This window comes from Bombus pascuorum, chromosome 13 (genome assembly GCF_905332965.1).
Source record: "Bombus pascuorum chromosome 13, iyBomPasc1.1, whole genome shotgun sequence".
Classification (NCBI taxonomy): domain Eukaryota; kingdom Metazoa; phylum Arthropoda; class Insecta; order Hymenoptera; family Apidae; genus Bombus; species Bombus pascuorum.
In genome coordinates, this window is record NC_083500.1 from 10,392,368 (window position 1) to 10,414,528 (window position 22,161).

General features: G+C 32.7%; 2 protein-coding genes across 8 annotated transcripts; one reads left to right on the forward strand and one right to left on the reverse strand.

The window, feature by feature from the left end:
- Nucleotides 1–1,955: 1,955 nt before the first annotated feature.
- On the forward strand, nucleotides 1,956–10,534 carry LOC132913629 (zinc finger protein 251-like). Its single transcript, XM_060972086.1, has 6 exons — nucleotides 1,956–2,211; nucleotides 4,420–4,561; nucleotides 5,233–5,388; nucleotides 7,047–7,307; nucleotides 7,653–7,822; nucleotides 10,322–10,534. The coding sequence occupies exons 1-6, from the start codon at nucleotides 1,987–1,989 to the stop codon at nucleotides 10,532–10,534; spliced, it is 1,167 nt and encodes a 388-aa protein (XP_060828069.1). The 5' UTR covers nucleotides 1,956–1,986.
- LOC132913627 (prolyl endopeptidase FAP) lies at nucleotides 9,681–21,835 on the reverse strand. Of its 7 annotated transcripts, XM_060972079.1 has the most exons (17): nucleotides 19,978–19,994; nucleotides 19,741–19,906; nucleotides 17,956–18,117; nucleotides 17,080–17,232; nucleotides 16,741–16,868; nucleotides 16,180–16,391; nucleotides 15,938–16,101; nucleotides 15,712–15,815; nucleotides 14,335–14,455; nucleotides 14,014–14,249; nucleotides 13,616–13,917; nucleotides 13,358–13,527; nucleotides 13,134–13,276; nucleotides 12,859–13,053; nucleotides 12,608–12,768; nucleotides 12,294–12,505; nucleotides 9,681–12,190 (listed from the first exon to the last, which is right to left on the reverse strand). In XM_060972079.1, the coding sequence occupies exons 2-17, from the start codon at nucleotides 19,774–19,776 to the stop codon at nucleotides 12,047–12,049; spliced, it is 2,643 nt and encodes an 880-aa protein (XP_060828062.1). In that variant the 5' UTR covers nucleotides 19,777–19,906; nucleotides 19,978–19,994; the 3' UTR covers nucleotides 9,681–12,046. The 7 variants fall into 7 exon arrangements, with proteins under 7 accessions (XP_060828062.1, XP_060828067.1, XP_060828066.1 ...); XM_060972084.1 differs by lacking the exons at nucleotides 19,741–19,906; nucleotides 19,978–19,994 and adding an exon at nucleotides 21,814–21,835 and having other exon boundaries at nucleotides 17,956–18,114; XM_060972083.1 differs by lacking the exons at nucleotides 19,741–19,906; nucleotides 19,978–19,994 and adding an exon at nucleotides 21,814–21,834.
- Between the last annotated feature and the right edge of the window lie 326 nt (nucleotides 21,836–22,161).

Below are 22,161 nucleotides of genomic sequence, written 5' to 3' on the forward strand. Positions count from 1 at the left end.
GATCGGTACACGTTGATACAGTATAGTATAGTAACAGTATGAATATAAAATACGATATAAAATTATCCCACAAGACACTACTACGTTTACGAAAATTCCAGTCTACCATTTCTTCGAGTACATCTTCTAAATATCGCCTGAAACGAACATTCTCGTTTACCATTACGTAGATCGATTCCAAAATAAAAACCGAGGAACTGGAAACCTTGGAAACTCGTCAACTCTTCTGTACGATCGAACACGCGAGAAGAAGAACTTCTAATCAGCGAAAGGAGCGAGTAATCGCGAGGTAAAAGCGTAGGGATCGGTCCCCGATCGATTTCGTAACTATATTCCTCGGTGTTCCAACGTTTGGTTGTAACGAACGAATAAAAGGAGAGGTTTTCAGGTGACGGGTAGAGCGAACGGCGGTGAACGAGAAGGGCGAGAGAAAGAGATCAGAGTGGCGGCGAGCGACGACGAGGCAAAGTGGAAGAAGAGGATGAACGAGGAAGAAGGAAAGAAGTTGGACACAGGAGGTAGAGGAAGAAGCTGGTTGAAGCGAGAGAGAACGGCGTGGAATCAGGGAGGCAGCCTCGGCTGGTTGGCAGAAGATCGCCAAGGTGCAGGCCCGAGGAAACGCGACGAAAGAAAGAAATAAGAGAGTCCAGAAGGCTGTTAGGTGGAAGAAATGGCGAGGAGCAGGAGAGCGGCGGATAAAAGGATATGGTAGGGCGTGGAAGCGGGAAGATGGTAGGGAACTAGAAGAGGATGGACACGAGCGAACAGAACGCGCGAAGGAGAAGGAAAGGGCACAGGGAGCGACAGGTGCCCAATCGCCCACGTGGGTTCTCTCTTTACGGTGCTGCAGCGACGGTAGAAGGGTGAAGAAGACGACGATGACGACGACGAGGACGACGAGCCGGCTTCCTTGTAATGGTGAAGCAGCCGATACTCGTTCTATACACCAAGTGCACTCGCCACAGGATGAACATAGTGGGGCAAAGAGATCCATTGGCGTGTATACCGTTTGGCTACTCTTATCTCTAACGAGTCTTCGTCGTATACTTCTTCCTTATGTGAAACGCGAACAGAGAACAGCATTACGCGAGATACGAAGACAGTGAAGTCGTTGGAGATAAATAGTCGAACGAAGAAGTCGAACGAAAATGAAAGAAGAGGTGGCAATCGTTGAACGGTCAGGAGGAGAAGGACAAGAGAGGGCGAAGTACGGCGTCAAAGGATACTAGCAGAGGGCTACGCCACTGAAAAAGTCTGCAGCGGGCCATGTACTGTGGCCATGTGAGTGGGAAAAGAGGTAAGGAAGGGGAAGGGCTACCCATTCGGTAGCAAATGCTGGTAACCCGTCGCAAGGTCAAGATCAGTCGGTTAATCCTATCCAGTCAGCCGAGGCCCTTGCACCTTGGAGGACGAACGACCCTCACGCTCGCAACTGAAATTTCACTTTGCGATCGTCGCACGCCGCACTTGCTCGATTTGCTCCAATTTTTGAAATTGCTCGATCCCCCCGCCCGCAGGGTATATCGATCGATCGTGTTCCTCATTTAGATCTAAGTCGGGAGCGGACACGAAAACGACGTACGACCGGGGAACACGGGACAGTTTCGAGTGCGCTCCACACACAGTGTCTCTCTGTACTTGTATTTAAAAAAAACGATTCGAGTGCGTTTCAACGTCGTGGTGGCTTTTGACGAAAATAATTAACATCGTTCCCCTCGAATTCAGAACGTTGTTTTCGCCACCCTCTTCGATCGATCCCGAGTTACCATTTCTCTTGCCGAAAACTACGTTTCTGGCAGAGACTGTTAAAAGAAAAAGAGACAAGGGCATCGACGTTTGATCATTTTACACGATCGTCTGGTAACAAACGTTCGATAAAAAAGAAAGAATCGAGGATCTTGTCGCTGTGTGGGAAAAAGTGTTTACAACAGTGGAGACAACGGTAGCTGTGATTTTCCCCAAGCCACCCTTTGCGGGCCCTTTGTTATGGAAACCTGCGTTCTGATACCCAAAGAATTTTCCTTGGCACTAGCGAATGATCGATCGAACTACAAGGGCCTCTTCAAGAATGATTCAGGCGGTTTAGTTACGGACGTCAGGATATCCGTATGGTCGAACGTGCTTATTCCGGCAGGGACGTTGATCTACCCCTTTCAGGGCTCCATTCGATTCGACAAGATCGACCTTTACTCCCTTCTCGATGACAACGATGTAAGTAACGTGTTTCGTCGTAAGATTCTTCCAACTTTCGTTGCTCGGATTCTTGCGATTGATCTTAGCCGTTAATCTATTTCGGTCCTGTATCGAGCTCGTTTCTTTCCGTCGACAGGAAAACCTTACTCTTTGTACCACACTTTTGTTTAAGCTCTCAAACCTTTCTCTTTGTAATTATCAACAATATGCAAGCGTTTTAATAGAATTAAAGAATAGAATAGAAGATAAGAAATAGAATTAGTTGACTTTTATCGGGAGAAAAGCTGTGAAAGTAATCCTTTAATTGTAATTCGGCGTACAATTTAAACAAGGATTATATTTCAACACTTTGAATTATATTTCAACGCTATAGAAATTATAATACAGCTATATTATATATGTATTCACATTCTGCAAATTGATGATTCTAGCGTCAATAGAAATATATCGACGGATAAATGACGAAACGTGATATTGAATGTAAATCAGCCGAGATAAAATGTCGGGTGTGACTCGGATTGTAAGGGGCGAGGTAATGCTGATTTTCGCGTGCAAGCCAAAAACTTGGTTAAAAGTTTGAGTATTTCTTCAGCATCGTAAATTGGTTAGAATATCGATGGAACACAGCTTACAGTTGCAAATGGTTCCGATGTTATATAGGTATCGAGCTAGAATGGTCGCAAAAACGTTTTCGTGCGTTAAACTTATGGAAGAGTCTGAACGTAAGATAATAGGGTATAATAGCTAGAGGTATGTGAATAATAATTCTATACGACCGCTTCTTTCTACGTCTTATTGTGTAAAGAGATCGTCATCTGAGATCTTTCGCTTATGAGATCGAAGTGGAACTAAAAGCTTGCGCTATAACATTTAATAACGAACAGATTCTGGTTTCGTCAAGCATAAGTATGTCTTATAGAAACTCAAATATATTTCATAAATATAGTGTAGAAGAAATACAAAAAGTTTTAAGTATAAGTTAGTCTATCGAGTATTAGTCATCGTATCGTCATTTTAATTCGATTTCACTTTATAATTTTCTTAATCACGAACTTGCCTTCTGGTTATTAGATATCTAAGATAAGGATTCCTCGAATTGCACCCTCGTATGAATTTCAAAATTAATTCGTTCGGAGAAACACGAGAAACAGTACAGACCGTAATTTCAAATTTGAAACTCCTTCCTTTATCGAATAAATTAAGCTACGAATTCAAATTTCCATTTAAGTAGGAGTTTAAGTATCGACTATAAAGGAAAGGAACTAAATTGGTTTAAAGAGTTCAAGCATGTAAGTCTGAAACGTCTTAGAATTAGGATTTATTATACGTAATGCGAATATGTTACATCGGTGTTCGATTATATTTAAATTACAAGACATCAGAATAACTTATTTACATCCGGTATTGAAAATATAAACATAGTAGTTAAAATAACATTAAAGTGTTTTTTAATTGTTCAATCAACATTTATATACAATTTTCTCAGTCGTTTTAATATGGTCTATTGGTAGAATTTCTGTAGCTTAATGATAGTGCGACGTCCTAATCGATTTTAAATAATAGAAAACGAAGAGACTAACTATAAGCAGCAACGATAAATATCAAAATACATAATTGAGTATTGATGAATATGAATAATGTTAAATAGATATTAACTTTTATCCATCGAACTAGCTAATATTACGAAATATTACAGGTATAGTAATATCGTAGTACCTGAAACTCACCTGATCGTTATTATTTACTCAGACGTGAAATTAATTTGCATTATGTTTACTTAATAATAAATATTTCTACAAGTTATTAAGGTATAAATCTGAATATACATTTTTAAACAAGGAAATCAACATTTTGAATTACGAGACATGATCTTTTTATAATTTCTATAATTTTTATTTTTATTTTTTATTAAATTTAAATACATTTCATTTCAAATTACTAATGGAAAATAATTACAAATTGCTTTTTCAAGAACAGTATATCGGTTAATTGAATATTTTCTATTTGTTAATTCATTCCACTTTATACCGAAAAATAATTTTCTCTCTATCAAGAAAAACTGCTTAAGTTAAAAAGGAGAAACTCGTTACCTTAACTCGATTTTTTTTTTTTTTAAACGTAAGAAGATCACGCTGTGCTAAGTACGTATTACAGATAGCAATTACAGTTAATGCAACCCATGCGGTTTTTTAAACTCAAGTTTCTCACAACTGCGATTTGTTTCAGATCAGACGCGAATACGGCTGCTACGATGAAGTCTTCTTTTCGAATTACAGTCTTAACAAGCGCCAGTGCAATTGGATAAGATTCCTCCGTATAGTTCAGTCTTACGACGAACAAGTAAACTTAATCGGTACCAAAGTGAAAGGTAAGTTAATGTATGCGTCGAAAGAAGAAGAAAAAAGATTAAGTAAATCATGAGAATCAACATGATGCAGCAAATGATAGCGTACATGCACGTCAGTCGTGATAAATTTTCCATGCAAATTATTGATGTCGCTAAGTTTTCTGCCATTCAAAATTAATATTATGTTTCCTGTATTTCAATTTATAAATATCTGCTTAGTGAACTATCCTGCGACATACAGTAACGAATAACGTTCGATATTTTCATCACCTGATTTTCCTTTCTTGGTTCTCGTTTTCTCATCGTCTGAATAAACTAACTCTATTTTGAATATCTAAATTTGAGATCAGTGTTACGCACATGTGACACATTATGTAATCTAGATGAGTTACATCGATCTATCTGTACGATTCTGTATGTGCATAAGTAACTAAATTATCCGCGAATAATTATCTGTACGTCAGAACTCGAGTATTAATAAATTGAAATTTTTGCTAATATAAATAATCACATGACGTATAGTTATACGTAGAAAGTTTAATATTTCTTGTCGTTATCATAATTTAGTGGATAATACGTTTAATTCGATAAATCCAATTAACACTCCTTTATTAATTAACTACCTTTTCATTTTCCATCAATGCGAATTATTAACGTTCGTTGTATTCTTTCTGTTCGTTTATGCAATTCAGGGGATCCAATCTTTGAAGTAATAAAAGATGTCCAACCGGATACAGAATTAGTGGCTTGGTTTCTTCCTACGGCAGAACAAGATTTCGTCTTTATATCGCACGACATGTGTTCGAGGTCTGCTCTGTACAGATGCACCATTGACTCCATTTTAGATGGTGAGTCTCTAAAGACTTTTAGCTTCAAATAATACAGAGAATCGTAAACGGGCAGCCTCTCAAATACGTCAATTTACATTATTTATACGTTTCCCAAACGCATTTCAAATCATCTTCCATCTCTCTATACTCCGATATACGTAATATAACTAAAGCAAAACGAAACCAAGACTATATAATACCTTTGCGAAGGGTCAAAAGCACGCGAAGCTTACGAAACTTAACAAAGTCACTTAACAAAGAAAGTTGTCTAAGAAAGCTTATAAAAATCTACAAAAAAAAAAAAAAAAAAAAGATAGAAACTCTGAAACATTGCCCGAGAACGTTTCATAGACGCTATGGATCATTCTCCTCGTCCCTTTGTAGGATTTATTAGAACGCGATACACGCGAATTCTTTTTATACGTAAGTCGATGCGTTCAAGAAGAATCGCTCTGAAAGACCAGTGAGCGAAAGAGGCAGAGCTGTGGGGCTGTGTTTGGCGATCGAAATCTTGAGCGGGTGCAATCGCGTTAATCGGCGCAATCGCGGGTCAATCAAAAAAGAAGGTAAAGAAAGTCGGCTAACAAATCTGAAATGCAAATATGCGCCGGTATTTTTGTCGGCTGGATCACAAGGTGCTCGTTCGTTCGCTCATGATTCAAATGCGCAGACCCCCGCGCTTACCGGGGGATATAAAGGACAGTACAATGCCAGCGAACCTTCAATTCCGAACAGGAGGGCTCGCCGACCGAAGAGGAGAACCGCCGGATAAACGGGTGACCATGAGGGATGGTTGCAGTGGCGGATATTTGCTAGGAGATCCTTGGCCTTGAAAGAATCCGAGAAAATGGATATTATTATATCGGATAAGGTACAATTGCGCCAAGGCCGAAGACAGGGTGAAGTTTCGCGTAAAGAGTAGAAGCACGCTCGATATTGCGCAAGTATCTCCAAAGAGGAGAAGAAAACGTTGTATTTCGATGGAATTAGAACGTTATGAAGTATCATGGTACGCAGACGCGTGCAAAAATTGACGTGGCTTATATGTTATGTTACGTAGGCGAGAAGGAAACGGTATAAATCGACGGAATATTCGCATAATGATTAAAACTTCTAAGTATCAAAACCCAAATATGGGGTATAAATATCTTCAAATGTTTATTTTAACGTAAATACCACTTTTTAAAGATATTCGTTCGGGATAGCGATTTTAGCAATTGAAAGAATGGTACACGAAAGAAAAGAAACGCTGTTTTAGTTAGGCTCTTTACAACGTTATTGTTTAAGATGATACATAGTTACACGGATGCACGATGTTTCTTGCAATCAGTAGGAATCTCTTGCTCCTATAAATACACGAGGGACTTGATAGAAAAGTAGCGAATTTACTTGTTTTTCCAAAAGTAACGCGAGTACAGAGAACGAGATATAAAATTTGTATTTATCTAGCGGATTTTCTTATAAATTTCCAAACCTTTGTGATTACGTAGTAGAATGCGCTTGGAAGCGAGAAAGAATGTTGGCAAATGAAAAGTTTAATAACTTTCTCTGTCAGAGTTTAACTTTGCCTGTAATCTTCTCGAATCGAAGATTTTTGTCTACGTCTCTTTTCTTTTAAGTGCCTCGTTTAATAAGATCTCAAAGATAACGCTTAGTAACCAGATGTTGCGTTTAAGAATCCCCATTAGACTTATCCATGGCGTTGCTTTCTCATCATTCGTCATCGACAATTTCACATCCCTACTACGAGGTAGACGAATACGAATCTACATCTGAGGAATCCTCGTCATCGACGTTATCCTTGACAGGGGATCATTTAGATTGCAGTATTTTAACGACGATTAAGAGAGGAGAAAGGGTTCTGTTGCCGTGCGAAGTCTGCGGGAAATCCTTTGACCGACCTTCCCTTTTAAAACGTCATATGAGAACGCATACAGGTGAGTGAAATATCGATTAGTGCCTTTCAAGCAAATAATTCTAATTTTACTCGAAGTTAACGCTATACGAACGTTGCACGAAAAACAAATAACGCGAAGCAATAAGATTTAAAACGAGGAGAAGAATTTGTTGAATAATTAACCATAACTGTGCAGTAAATTTAAAGACCAGTAGTAGTCGCATAATTTACGATTACAATTTCTAATGACAGTGAGGAAATTTTTATTTCTATACAAGAAAGAATATTTTAACATAACTCGATGGAAAGGGATGGTGTCTAAAAACGTAAGCCTTTCGACGGTTGAACATCGGCCAAGTAATTTGATTTTGTTGTTAAATTGAAGGAGAGAAACCGCATGTTTGTATGGTGTGCAACAAGGGTTTCTCAACGTCGAGCTCGTTGAATACGCACAAGCGAATCCACAGTGGTGAAAAACCTCATCAGTGTCTCGTTTGCGGTAAGAAGTTTACGGCCTCTTCCAACCTCTACTATCATCGTATGACTCACATCAAGGTAAGTTTCCAACAAGCTGCTCTCACTGAAAAAGATAAATATTCTTATATTGCGAGCATATCCTATCGGTACGATACTCTTTCGCTAGTTACTCGTAGTACTCGTCAAAACTTAGCAACGTGTAGCATCGTAGTTCGATATAAAATGTGGTCTTTAATTTTTATCCGTGAACCAGTGATATCACATAATTATAGAAAATACCTTGCAAAACAACATTTCATTCTTTAATGAAATTACAACGTCTATTTTACCAATGATATTGTTGCAACAGTTCCTCATCCGGAGTTTCAACGATCATCGGTACAATGCGTAAGAGAACAATAAATCATTAATCTATCCTTTTGACTCGTCAGGATCGATCTTGTTATGTGTTGCATTTATGCGCCAATGTTTCGTCAACGTTATAACTCACTTTTTCAGGACGCAGCTGTAACGTTTACGCAAAAGTGCGTAACACGATCGATGCTGAAGACCCAAAAGCGTGACACCCTCGATCATCGCGGAAGTTAAAATCCAAAATTCATCAATTTGTCACTAGCGCATCGTTACTTAAATCGGCTAGATAATTGGTTACTTAAAGCGTCCAGATATTTATGAGCGATACTATCACAAAGTGACAAATATCTAAAAAGAAAAAAGAAACACACGCATTTGAAAACACGATTAAGTTAAAGTATATGAAAGAGAAGAAGAAAAGGTAGATGGATCCCTTTGAGAATCGGTGCAGGTCGAGTCCCTTCAGGGAGTTTATCTTCATTTTAGCCGTAGTTATCCCAGTCGGTGTAAAGCTGGTTGTGATCGGGAAAACGCAAGGAAACCGGTACGCGAAGCGGTAACGCGAGGCGCGAGTGGTAAAAGATCGGTCGGAGTTTTTATTTATCAGAGCGGAAACCCCCGTATGAGTTTCTCTAATCCAGCGAAGTAATGATATCTCGGGAGCCATATAGGTTGCTCTTGCCATCAGCTACTGTAATTGGTCCATTACTCGCTACTGCTTGGAATGCAATCCAATTAGGGAGACGGAGAATATACCCGGAGGCAGACTCTTCTGGTTCTCTCTTCGATCTTATGTTAACATCGCTTTCCGCCTCTATCTCTCGTCTACCTTCGCCGGTGTACTATCTCCCCTGCCATCTTTCTCCTTCGTTTCTACTGACTTCCATTCCCTTCCTCTTTCACGTGCTCCGCCGCTCATCCCACTTACCCTTGCCACCTTTTCATCGTGTTTTCGCGAGACCACGCGTTCTTTTATTGTCGTTCGGCAAGTCGATCGAACCGGGATAACAAATACGACGCGTGTCTTTCGACTTTGTCTTTCACACTCGATGGTAGTTTTGCGTACGGGGAAAAATCAGTTTGCTGATTTCCATCTTTTAGAATTCCGTTTATTACAATATATAGGATATTCCGCAAAATATAGTTGCTGCTGTCGAGCATGTGATCCCGTAGATGTCTTTCAGCCTCGTTTGTCCCTTATGACGTTGCGATAAACGTAGGAAAAGTATGATCTGCGGATTGCTTTTCTTGTATTTCATCGCTTGGAAATTCTATCCTTTTTCTTATCTTTAATGGAAGAATTTTTTCGCAAATTCAGCAATCTATCTCTTGGTTGTATTGATTCTTGTATGACAGTATAAAAATATAAAAGAATATAAAATTATAATATAAAAAATAACAGTATATGAAAAAGTAACGTGAGCTTGGATGGGAAATAAGAGATTTTAAATATTAGAATACTTATTTAGGAAAGAAAATGATAGAAGTGTTCGATTAGCGACCACGACAAGTTCCATTAATTCTTTTAAATATTTATCGTGTTGGTAAAAATTAATTGGATTTTTAATCAAATGCAAAGCAGTTCGTGTTGTGAGTTCCTTTATTCGTTCAAAGTTAACAGTTTTAACTCCAATTTATACAATAACGAACAGCATTTATTTCTGTACAAATTTCTTCGCAATCAATGCCGTTGTTTTATATTTCTTTCTATCTATTATAATATCATTTCATCGTAAATCGGTATAACATTTCATAGATTTTTATATATTTTTGCGAGTTGGTGAAATAAAAATAAGTTTAGAATCTTATCTTTATTTAGGTAGTAGTTTGTACTATAGAAGAAATGTTCTATTTTTTGGTGCTAGTATTCAATGAAAAGAAAAAAAAAATATGCGGGTTACAATAATATTTATCGAACTTCCTTTAAGATATTCCTCATCGAAGATTCTCATAATCGAAGTGTACATATTTCACAATATTTTCCTTGAAGAAAACTTAAATATAAATATTAACCAGCAAACGCTTGAAAACGACGAGTAATAGTACATAGCACAAGAAGTAATGTCGTTTTGAATTTACTGTAAAACTTACAATCTTATCTTATGAACGAGAACTAAAAGTTTTACAAGTTGAAATTACATTGTTTCGCAAAACAGTGATTTGTTTCAATTTATTCGTAGTATAAATTCGCAGTGAAGGGTGCTCTTAACGTTTATGTTTCAGGAGAAGCCACACAAGTGTTCACAATGCTCCAAGTCGTTCCCAACACCGGGAGATCTTAAGAGTCATATGTACGTGCATAATGGACTATGGCCATTCAGGTGCCATATTTGTAGCCGTGGTTTCAGTAAACCAACTAATCTTAAAAACCACATGCTGCTACATCTTGGCAGGTGTTCGAACAAGAAGATTGTCAAATCCATTTCCGACTACTGACCAACCGATAACACCCCCTCGATAATTTAGAAAATCCATCGAGAAATCTATACGTATTTTGTTATACTATTGTACGAGATAAAAATGAAAATTACTCGTCTAAACATCTCTCCCTATTTATATCGCTGTTTAAAGAAACACGTGCGCAAAGTTTGCGCACAATACAATTTGACGCACAATTACACTTTAATCTTATTGTTAGTAACGTTTTCAATTGCTCATTACATTCAGGTAAAATTAGTATGTAAGTACGTATTGTTATCACGCCATAAGATCCATTTTCGTTAACTTTTATATCTTATTTAGAACAATTAATTGAATGTTATTTTTATAAAATTTCTTTATTGTTCCTCGAAGTTAATTAATACTGTTTATAAAGTGTTACGTTGATTATTATTGTAGTGAATAGATCGTGTTAAGATAGATCTATGTATGTAAGAGAAATCACATGAACTTTGAGTGAAACGTTCATTTCTTATGATATAGGAAATTTAAGAAATATACATTGAGGAATAAACGCGTTGTTTAACTACAAGAATCTAAATGAAAGAAGGAAAAAGTTACCCTTACATCGAGTGCTTGACGGTTCATGAATTTTCATCGTTCCTGACAATTTCATATCGTTCAACTCGATGAAGAGAAGTAATTGCCTTTTTACCTCGTTCCGATAATATTTGTTTCGCAATTACAGCGAATGACATATGCATACCTTTGATAAAATTATATGATGTTTAAAATAATCTTTATATTTTTAGATTTCGCCATAGCAGAAGAACAATCAATATCTAAATGAATAAAAGTCGTTAGTATTTGTAAAATTAATCAAAGTTTAGTTACAATGAATAATGTATGCCTTTGTATTTTCTTCTTTTCACTTACCTTTGGCTCATATTTCTTTCTTTTTGCTCATGCTAATATTTAATATAAGTTTTGTATTTATTGCTAATTACTTGTATTATAAAAGCATTATATTACTAAATAATCAAAGTGAACGTTTTATGAACCTCATAAATAAAAAAAAACTACGATTATTTAAAGCACAAATCCTGGTAATCACAATCTTCAATCAAAAATTGTTTTTAACTAATAATTGTAAAATGAAATTGAAAACGTGTAACGAAACTTTTTAATATTTTAAATTAATCTAATTACATGATATACATACATAAAGAAAACACCAAATAGTCCTATTTAAGTTCACAACAAAAATATTATAACAGTTTTTAAACAAAATTATATTTACATGTAATGTATTTTAATATATGTTTAATAATGTTAGAATTTATCACTTTCATTCATTTAGATTTGATCTCCAATTTAAAATATAACAAACATAATTTTATGTATTTACACCATTTTCTTATAATATTTAGTCGATATACAAAATAATGCGAAAATATTTTTCTCCTAAAGGTATCAATAAACGGAACACAATTTGGAGATATTTAGGTGTAATTTTTGTGTATAGACTTCCTTCACAAGTAGATCATTTTTAGATCACATTATTTACAACTACAGACAAACTCCACCACTGATGAGACCAGGTTTTGCATCAGTAGGTACTTGTTTCTGGAAACAATCATCCAAAAATTGAGCCATTGATAAGTAGAGGTGACCTTTCACTCCTGTCAATTTATGACCCACGTCTGGATATATCTGGAGACGAACAATTAATATTGTAAAAAGCAGGATGATCCCAAGTTATGTATTCATCGCGTAGAATGGTCCTATGCGTTTGCTAACATCTAAAAATATCTACCTGTTGTCGGAAAAGTATGTCTTTTTTTGCAAGGTAATGCGTAAGTACCATGGATTGTTGAAATTGGACGTTATCATCTGCAGTGCCATGCACTAAATAAAACATTTTATTTCGTAAATTTTCCACTTTCTCATACACGTCCGATTCGGCGTATCCTTTATAATTTGCTATAACATCTGGTAAACCCATGTATCTTTCAGCATATGCTGAATCTGTTTAAATATAAAAATTAAGTTTCTTAATTAATACAAATAATTTAATGTAAATTTAAGAAAATAATAAAAATTCAAAAATATTGAACTCAAGTAGTGTACCATGAAGTTTCCATGAAACAATAGGTGCTACACTTATACCACATTCAAAAACATCTTGCCCAGGATGCGCCAGCGCAAGGGCAGCTACGAAACCTCCATAACTCCAACCCCAAACAGCCACTCGTTGCTTATCCACGAAATGCAATGAATCCCGCAAATACCTAAAAATTTTAAATAACTTGATAAAATATTAACTTTATTTATGCTAGTATTCGGTAATCTAACGTTTTTTCTGAAAAAATTTTTCTTACTCAGTCACTTCAAGTTGATCAGCAACTTCTACAGAGCCGAGTCTATAATACACTTCGTGAAGAAACTTATAGCCTTGGCCTCCGCTACCTCTCCCATCAATTTGTGCAACAATCATATTTTTTCTACTAGCCAAATAAGTATTCCAATCAATTTTAAACGTTTCTGTTACTAGCTGTGAGCCTGGTGCACCATACCTAAAAATAAAAATATTTCTGATCTTATATACTTTCTTCCTAAAATAATGTTAGAGTTTAATATTGAAGAATATGCTTACACTTGTACAATTAAAGGATATCTGGTGATTTCATCTTCTCTTAGTCCAGGTGGTAAATGCAATTTTACTTGTGCATTATATCCACCACTTATTTGAACAGGAAATGTTTTTATTTGTGGGAGTGCAAGTTTAGCAACTCGTTCCTAAAACAAATCTTTAATTTTATATGTATTTTCACTATTTTATACTTCAAGTATAAAAGTATAAAAATTATTACAACTTACACGTAATAATGTATTATTCTGTAAGACATGGATAAGACGTGGCATAGGAAAATTAGTTTTATATAAAGTAACAGTGGGTATACCAGGCCCAAAACATTCCAAAACAAAATAATCAGTTCCAACTGGTGGGAAAATAACTTTATGATATTGACAAGGTTGATCGGTAAATTCTGAAAATAAAAGAAATATTATAATATTGTAATTGTATAAGTCAATCATTAATTCTTCTTTAAAAAGCGCATATACGTGTATACTTACCTGGCGTAATGTATGTTTTCGCTTTCTGTTTCTTTGTAACATTTTCCTTTGGCTGTCCGACATATTTATCTTGTATACTTTCTGTTTGTGTTTCATAATGATCATGTATATAATTATTGTCAGACCAAGCACTATGAATACCAGATGAAGCCGTTCTATGTTTATTTCGATTTCCTTCTGATGTTGCTGTACAAGTAACACAAACAGCAGGATGTAGAGACGAACCCACGTGTGGTAACAATGAACTCACATAATAAAGATGCCTCTGTCCTGGTCTCATAGGTGGAATACCTATAAAGTATCTATATAAAGGAAATAAATTAGATTCAAAGAAAAATATTGTTTGGATAGGGTAATGATCAATCAATGTTTAATAAACAATAGAATTTGTTATTTACATGGTATTATTAGGCTGATCCCATGCTACTATTTGTGTAACTTCAAATTTTCCATGAGTAAGTGGAACGACTAATTTTTGGGCAACATTTACCCAAACAATATGTTTGAAATAACCAGTTGGACCATCCTTTATTGGGCTTATAGCAATGTAACTACTGCCATTTGCTGAAAAAATAGGTGCCTCTGGAGGAGTATCTACCCAACCACGACCTTCAGCTGCTATCTTTTGAATTTCCTACATGAAATGATAGAAGTAGATTTATAAATGAAATAATTATTTGATAAATAAAATGACAATAACTGGAATAACTGCGGTGTACCTGACAATGCCACGATGGGCTCTTGCAAATAGTCACAACAGAAAGATTTTGTGCACGAGTCAACCATGTTATGCAGACTTCCGTTGATGAAATCCAAGAAGCCGTTGTAAAGTAATGTTCTCTGTTAATGGATATAAATATTGATAATATCTATAGCTAATATTGTGTATAATAATATTTCATAATTAATTTAATTTACTGAGTGTTTGATTAAAGCAATTTGCATGATATTTAATAGCAGTTAAATCTATAAGAATGCAACTTAATATATTACTACCATTAGCTGATTATATCTATGCAAAATAGTAAAACTTAACGATTTTAATGATAATAAAACACATATGAATTGTTTCTTTAATGACCTAAATTTCCCTGTTGTTTATATTCTTTTAGTTATAAAAAGGAAGCTATGTTATATTTTCCAAGATAGCAAAAAGAAATGAAAGCAAATGAAAAAAATATCTATAATGCACACTAAAATAATTCGTGAACTAAAATTACTAAGCTCAATTAAATAATCATTTATGTGCTTAAACTCAAAATATTTTCTACATATATCACATTAGTGGGATTAAAATGAGATGATTTCTAAGATTAACTCTATGAAAATTAATTCTTCAAGAACTTTCCAAACATTTAAATTATTAATTATAATAGGCATACATAAAAACACTTACATATGTATATAAATATTATATGATAAATGTGTAAAAAATCCATATATGAATAAAAGTATATGAATAAAATAATAATTTAAGAATGTTTACATGTTCAACAAAATTTTATGAATCATGTCTTGGTACAAAATGATGTAAATTCTGTTAACGCACGTTTATCAAAATTATTTTAAAACTAAATGCATAATATTTTTAATGCTTTTTAGTTTAACTAAAAGAAAACGCATCAATACTAATATTTTACAAAATGGTACAAAAAACATTTGTTTGTCATAGAAATCGTGAAATTTGCTACACAAATATTAGATCAAAAAAATTTTACTTTAAGAAATAAAGCAGAGATTTTCCCACTCAAATTTATTTTAAACTAAAAAGTATTCTTAAAAGCCAGCTCATTTTAAACCAAGAAACTACTCCTCATGTATATCTTAAAATATCTTGCCGAAAGAATATGCTTCCTTTTTTGAAGTACCTTGGGAGTGTCACCGCAGAAACATCTAAATGTTTCTTGTAAAAAACAACAAAGTGCAATCTCTATTCAAGACATTTTCAATTTTGTTCATTCTCTATTTTTTTTTCTTTTTTTTTTTTTTTTTTTTTTTTTTTTTGTTAAGACGAATAATTACACCTAATGAGGAAAAATTAATAAGAGAGAATTTGTTCGAGCACTCCATACTCCAAACTTTGTAAGTAAACTCACACATGCTCGATGATAGGTGGCGGTTTCACTACCTTCGTATGAATGTTCTTTGGATCTGCCAAGTCTGCTACATAGAGCCGTACTATAGGATTTGGTGTTCCTGGCTATACAATCATGTATGAAATATTTCAATCATATTAGAATATTTTACTTTCCAGTAAATTGATATCATAGGAAAACAAAATTATAATAATTAATCCAAAATAATAAATGAAAATAAAATTACCTTAGGATAACGCAAAGATCGTATATGAGGATACAAAGCTTTGTATCCGTCCCCATACCAAGATATATACATTTCATCAACAAGTGAATCGTCGAAGGAGGCATACAGCATCATATGGCCATCTGATGACATCCAAATTGCTTCTGAACAATGTAAAATCTCTTCTACAAACATATGTATAAATATTTATGCATATAAAATGATTGACCAAACATTTTCCTCAAAAATATAAATTAAATTACCTTCATATAGCCAGTCAGACAATCCATTTGACAAAATACCAGGAACTGCTGTATTAGTAACACGATATCCTGTATTACTCCTAGGGCTTGTTATATAAAAAATATCATAATCCTGAACCATAACTAAACCATGATCACGTGGAGTCCATTGTGCCAACAAAAGGTAAGGGTGGATATCCTTCTCAGGATATGGAGTCAATGGTATAATTTCTCTGTAACAATAAAGTGACTAATGTCTAATGTTAATTATTAAACATTACTAATTAAAAGTTCCAATAAAATCCCAATTCCTGAAGTAATTTTCAATTGACAAAATGATTTTTATATTTGTGTAGATATTTAGACACGAATTAATTTTTATTTTTGTAGTAAAGAAAATATTAAAGTCAAAATTTTAGCACTATATATTACATAATATATCAAATTAAGTTTGAATAAAATTTACGTTTATTTAATAATTGAAGAATTTACAAGAACATACACAACTAGAACTTTATTATATTTTCGCAAGATTCTTGATTATTCTAAATTAAAATTATCATCTAAGTCATATTTACTAACCCTGTATTTACGTCATAAATTCTATATTGTGCTAAATACGAGTATCGGAACAGTTTCTTCACATTGTACGCAAGGAGTAAATAATTACGATCCGGTGACAATGAGAACTTGCTGGGATTCAGTCTCCTCTGTATGCAAAATACCTCTTAATGTTCTGTTTTGCTAGAAAGCCTAAGTGTAAATATACAAATATTTTCTAACAAACACAATTTTCTTCGTCTATATATAGAAAAATTATATACGTACCTGTTAAGTTTAATACTTTGTTTTATATTACATTATCTTATCAAATTAAGAACACATAAAATTAATTGAAATATTTAAGTAACTTAAACTTACAAAGGTCTCATTGGACATTAAACTGCGGGAAGTGATGTTTTTTGGGGAAACGTGCAATAGCGAAATTCCACCCCATATATCTCGATAGCAAATGTGCTGCCCGCTTACCCATGTTCCATTGAAGAGGAGAGGTGTTAATTCTCCAGAGAGTACCTACAAAATATCTATTTTATATTAACACAATAATTTTTTAACTACTTATTTATTATTAATTATTTCATAACACTCTTTTTATTAATACAATAATATTAGTTAGGAGAGTATTCGTTTGAATTTGCTAAAAAAATCGAATCGAATTACATTTGCTAAAGAGTCAAATTTTTTATTTAATCATTGATCTAAGAAGTATTTTATTGAAAGAATATTTTGAAAATATAGACGAAGACATTTAAATCTGAAATCAAAGCTTCTTCTTTCCGATTGTTAAATTTTGAAATTAAATTCAAATGTAAGTATGAAATAAATGGCGATGTATTACGTCTACTAATTGAAGAATTTTTTGAAACAGATTGTTGCTTGATCTTCATATCAAATGTTATACACCGTCAAAAATCTAATAATTTGTAGTATTATGGATGTAGAACAAGGTGCCAGAGAATATTTTATGCTAGTTTAAAAAATATTCATGAATATTAAGAAACAGCATATAAAAGAGCAATAAAGAGACTCATTAATAAGAAAGAATGAATAAAATTGGAGAACTCTTATGATTAATAGTATCGCATTAATAATATTAATACATGATAAAAAAGATAGAGCTTTTGTTCTACGTTTACACAGAATTGATGCTTTTTTATTAAAATTGATACTTTTAAGATGACGATAAAGAAATAATTTTAAAGCTAGAACATTAGTGTTAAAAGCACAAATGTTTACCTCAGAAAGTCTTATTCTATCACCTCGTACCCTGGGACCCTCATCTGGCGGTGTTAATAAGACAACCGATGTCACAATTAAAGTCAGGACCGCAACGATCACAAGAAGAGCTATCAAAATGCCACGCCAATTCCTTTGATTTGGATTCGCTGATACAAGCTCCTATCACAAAGGTACTCACTAACGCCAATGCCAAATAATTGTACAATATTATATACATAGAAAAATTTATTAACTAATTTATTTAAAATATAAGATAATAAAAAATCTTTAAAAAATATCGAAGATAAAAGTATTACATTGTTCTATTCGATTTAGAAAATTACGAAAAAAAAAATAGCGATATTATAGCAAGCAAATTAAATAAATTTCTGCGATACATGACAAATTGTATGATTTAATAAATTTATTAAAATATAAATTATATATAAATATCTTTGCAATAGTAATAAATTGCTATATAATATATGTATGTATGTAACTACTGAAGAAAGTAATTGTATAGTTAATTAATTGATTAATGTAATTAATTTTAGATTATGTGTATCAGTAGGTCAATGTTAACTTTTTACAGACACTTATGGGGAAGGTAATTATTGATTTTGGAACATAAGAGTGACTGTTTTTAAATTCTCATTTTTATATAAAAACAAAACTATAGAATTCCACATATTAATGTATTGTTCATTGTGTTGTCAGCGTCATGCTATGAAGCAATTATATTTAATAAAATTATCAAGCTTATTAAAAATATACGTCATTGATATTAAATCGCATTAAATAATAATTTTTATTTCGAAAGCAAGTTCTTAAACATACAATGTAGAAAAATATTTTTAAGAAACAAAAAAGACATAGAGAGAGGAGAGAGAGAGAGAGAGAGTTAAAATAGTATTGATAATAAAACAAAAGTTGAATAAAGATAATTGGATGAAATAATAAAAATCTCATATTTGGTTAAAATTTTTTTATCTAGTTGTAAAAAATATATCGATTATTATAAAAATCATATTATGATTCATAAGAAACATACAGTAATCCCTACTTGTGTATCCATCGTGGTATCTAATAGCAGTGTAAAAATAGTAATTCATTTTTAGATGTAAATCAAATGAAAGGGCTCAAAAAATGTTGGATAAAAATAGTACTATAGCTAAAAATAATAATTTATTCATTTATGTTCCAAAAAATTATTTTTTTAATACGTATTGTGATATTTTTCATTTAATTTTTTTGATTACAATTATTATATATTTCCGTCACGACTCTCACTTAATCTTGAGACACTAATATGTAGCTAATACTAATATGTAGATAATATATAATAAATATCTGACAGTAATTTGTTGTAATTAAAGATCTTAAATATGACAATTTCTCTCTTGTTATAAATGAATATGTTAGCAATTTATATTCATCTTACTCTATATAATATCACTTCTATACGAAGTCGTCAAAAAGGAATAATTTCTTCAAATAAAATGTTAAATGCATACAGTATAATTAAAAAATATAGCAGTACGAATACATTTATAATAAAATACCGACATACTTAAGCTACAGTTTTTATAAAAACAAAATTTCAAAATTACGATCAATAGATTCTTGCTCTAATTTTCAATATAGCGCTAGTAAAAGATATCTCTTCGCGTAAGGCATAAAAATTATTCTTCTACCTAAATTTTTTATCTAAATGTTCGAGACACATTTATTAACATTAAAGAAGAAAGAACGTGCAATATAAAAAACGTATATCTGTCAAAAAGCTTCATATATAAGTATTACCATTTTAAAGAAATGATTAACGTTTAAGAAAACCATCCAACATGAGGACAAACTTCCATCCTTCAAACACTTTTTATGTCATATAATTATAATAGTATATCTCATTCTAGCAAAGCATTTACACGCAAAGTTTACCAACATCAAGGAGCTTCATAATTTCCACGTCCTCTTAAAACAAAGTGGATGAAAGGAAAACCGAAAATTTCACAGGAAACGCAAGTAAATCGATTTAATTACCTCGTCATCGTAAATGTTATCGTGATCTGCCATCGGAGAAGGAGATCGATATCCTGATGCTTATGTTGAATTAAGAAGGCAAACAACAGAAGATCGTGTTAAAGTTTATCCTCTACGAAGCTACGATAAACGCTGTAGTGTAGTCCTTTGGGCAACGTGATACATATAGAAGCACACACTAACATATATGTAAAACAAAAGAAACACAACAACGGAAGAAACGAGGGAAAACGAAGAACGAAGGTAAATACAGTATATGCGTAACAATCCTGCAGCACGTTGCAACCTGCTGACTTCCACCTTCCACCTTGCACCGTGCAAAATGTTCAGTACTGAATTACTGATATGGAGATTGTCCCCGTTGATGCTGGAAGAACGAAGCCTGCGCGTTATTGATGCTGCGCGCTTCTGTCCTTTTCTTTTTTCATTCCTCTATTTTTAAATTAATTTTTGGCGTGAATGAGATCATCGGGTTTCTGTCATTAATAATTACCCGTTCTATCATAGATACTGCATTCTACGAATGCTCAATTAAAATCTCTTGGATTTATTTCATCTAAATTTGATATTAACAAAGCGACATAAATCAATGTATTTTGATATAGCCATTTTTAAGAATGAAAATAATTCTATTGAATATACTTAAGTTAACAATGCTTGTTTTGTCACATTTTATATTTGGGGATTATGTTAATTTAAATTATCGGCATAACATGATCAGATCTAATCTACTTTGAAAGTATGAAGGTGAATATTGGTTTATAATCTTGTCATAATAATTTCTGTATTCATGAATTTAAAAGTAAAAATGTTGATTCCAATATTTTAATATTCTAGTTTTTGTGATGGCACATGATATATTTTTTAATGTATTTTCAAAAATAATAGATACTAAATTATTAAAAATTTCGAATTATAGTTATAAGTGACAATAATAAATATAAATTTTTAACCAATGCGAAATCTTCTAGTTTGCAATTAATTTGAAATAACCTTTTCATTTCCATTTTGTGCATGACATAAATATGAAACATTTCAAAAACGAATTAGGAACAATCTTGCATGATGAAATATTGTTGTGCATTGTGCCGTGCTTTCGTAAACGTATAGGTACGTATAAGTAAATGTTTAATTTTAATAGAGATTAAGTAAAACTGTATATTACATGTATTAATTACAAATATTAGTGATTTATAAGTAACATGAGATTTAATATTTGGTTTTGTTTTCTTATGAAATTTACAAATAAAATTTATATGAAGTATACAATTATGCAGTTTAAAAAATTACAATGTTCTAACACCTTCAAATTACTACAATTTATAGCAGATTATTAAAAATTATTTCGTAAAACAAATTTTTTCTTGGTGTTACATGTTTATATAAATATGATTTTCTATATTTGATTCTATGAATTAGCCACTGCTTACTTATTTATTGTTTTCAAAAATTATTGAATACGTAAAGGAACATTTAAAGCGTAGTAAATAATTTTTATTCAAATTTATTAAGTACATTACAAACGTAATATATAATAATTAATGAAATATTTTCAAAATAAAAAACATACAGGGATACATACATACATATATATAGCTCTCTTTATGTTAAAAAACATTAGTTATTATAAATTCTTATTAATATTCATGAGATTATATTAATAATACAAGATTTGTATGATTAAAACAAATATTAATTAAAATGTAAAATGAGTTACTAGCAATTTATTAAAGTGAATGAAGAAAACGTTCGTACAAATTAGACGAAAATATACAATGAAATTCTTTCTGTATAAAGAGCAAAGACAGATACAATTAAGCGCGTCATACTACTAACCTCCATATATATAAAATAATCTTTCGGTTTTTCTTCATAAAAAAGGTATCTCTTTGAATACCACAAGTGGATATATATAAGTTTAGTGGTAAGTTACAGACCTTTTATATGCGACCCAGTATATTCATGGACACAGATCAATATCTCCTGCGTTTGCGTGTAAGTTAAGAGAAACATTTATGAAAAAGCGCGAATTATTTAAACAGAAATTATCTAAATTTATTACACGTTCACTGAATAATATTAAAAATTAAAACAACAAGTTCGGGTTCACGTTCCATATAAACACGTATATAAATTAGACTCTGAGTACCCTATACACGTTAGGTAAACAAAGCTACTGTCAAG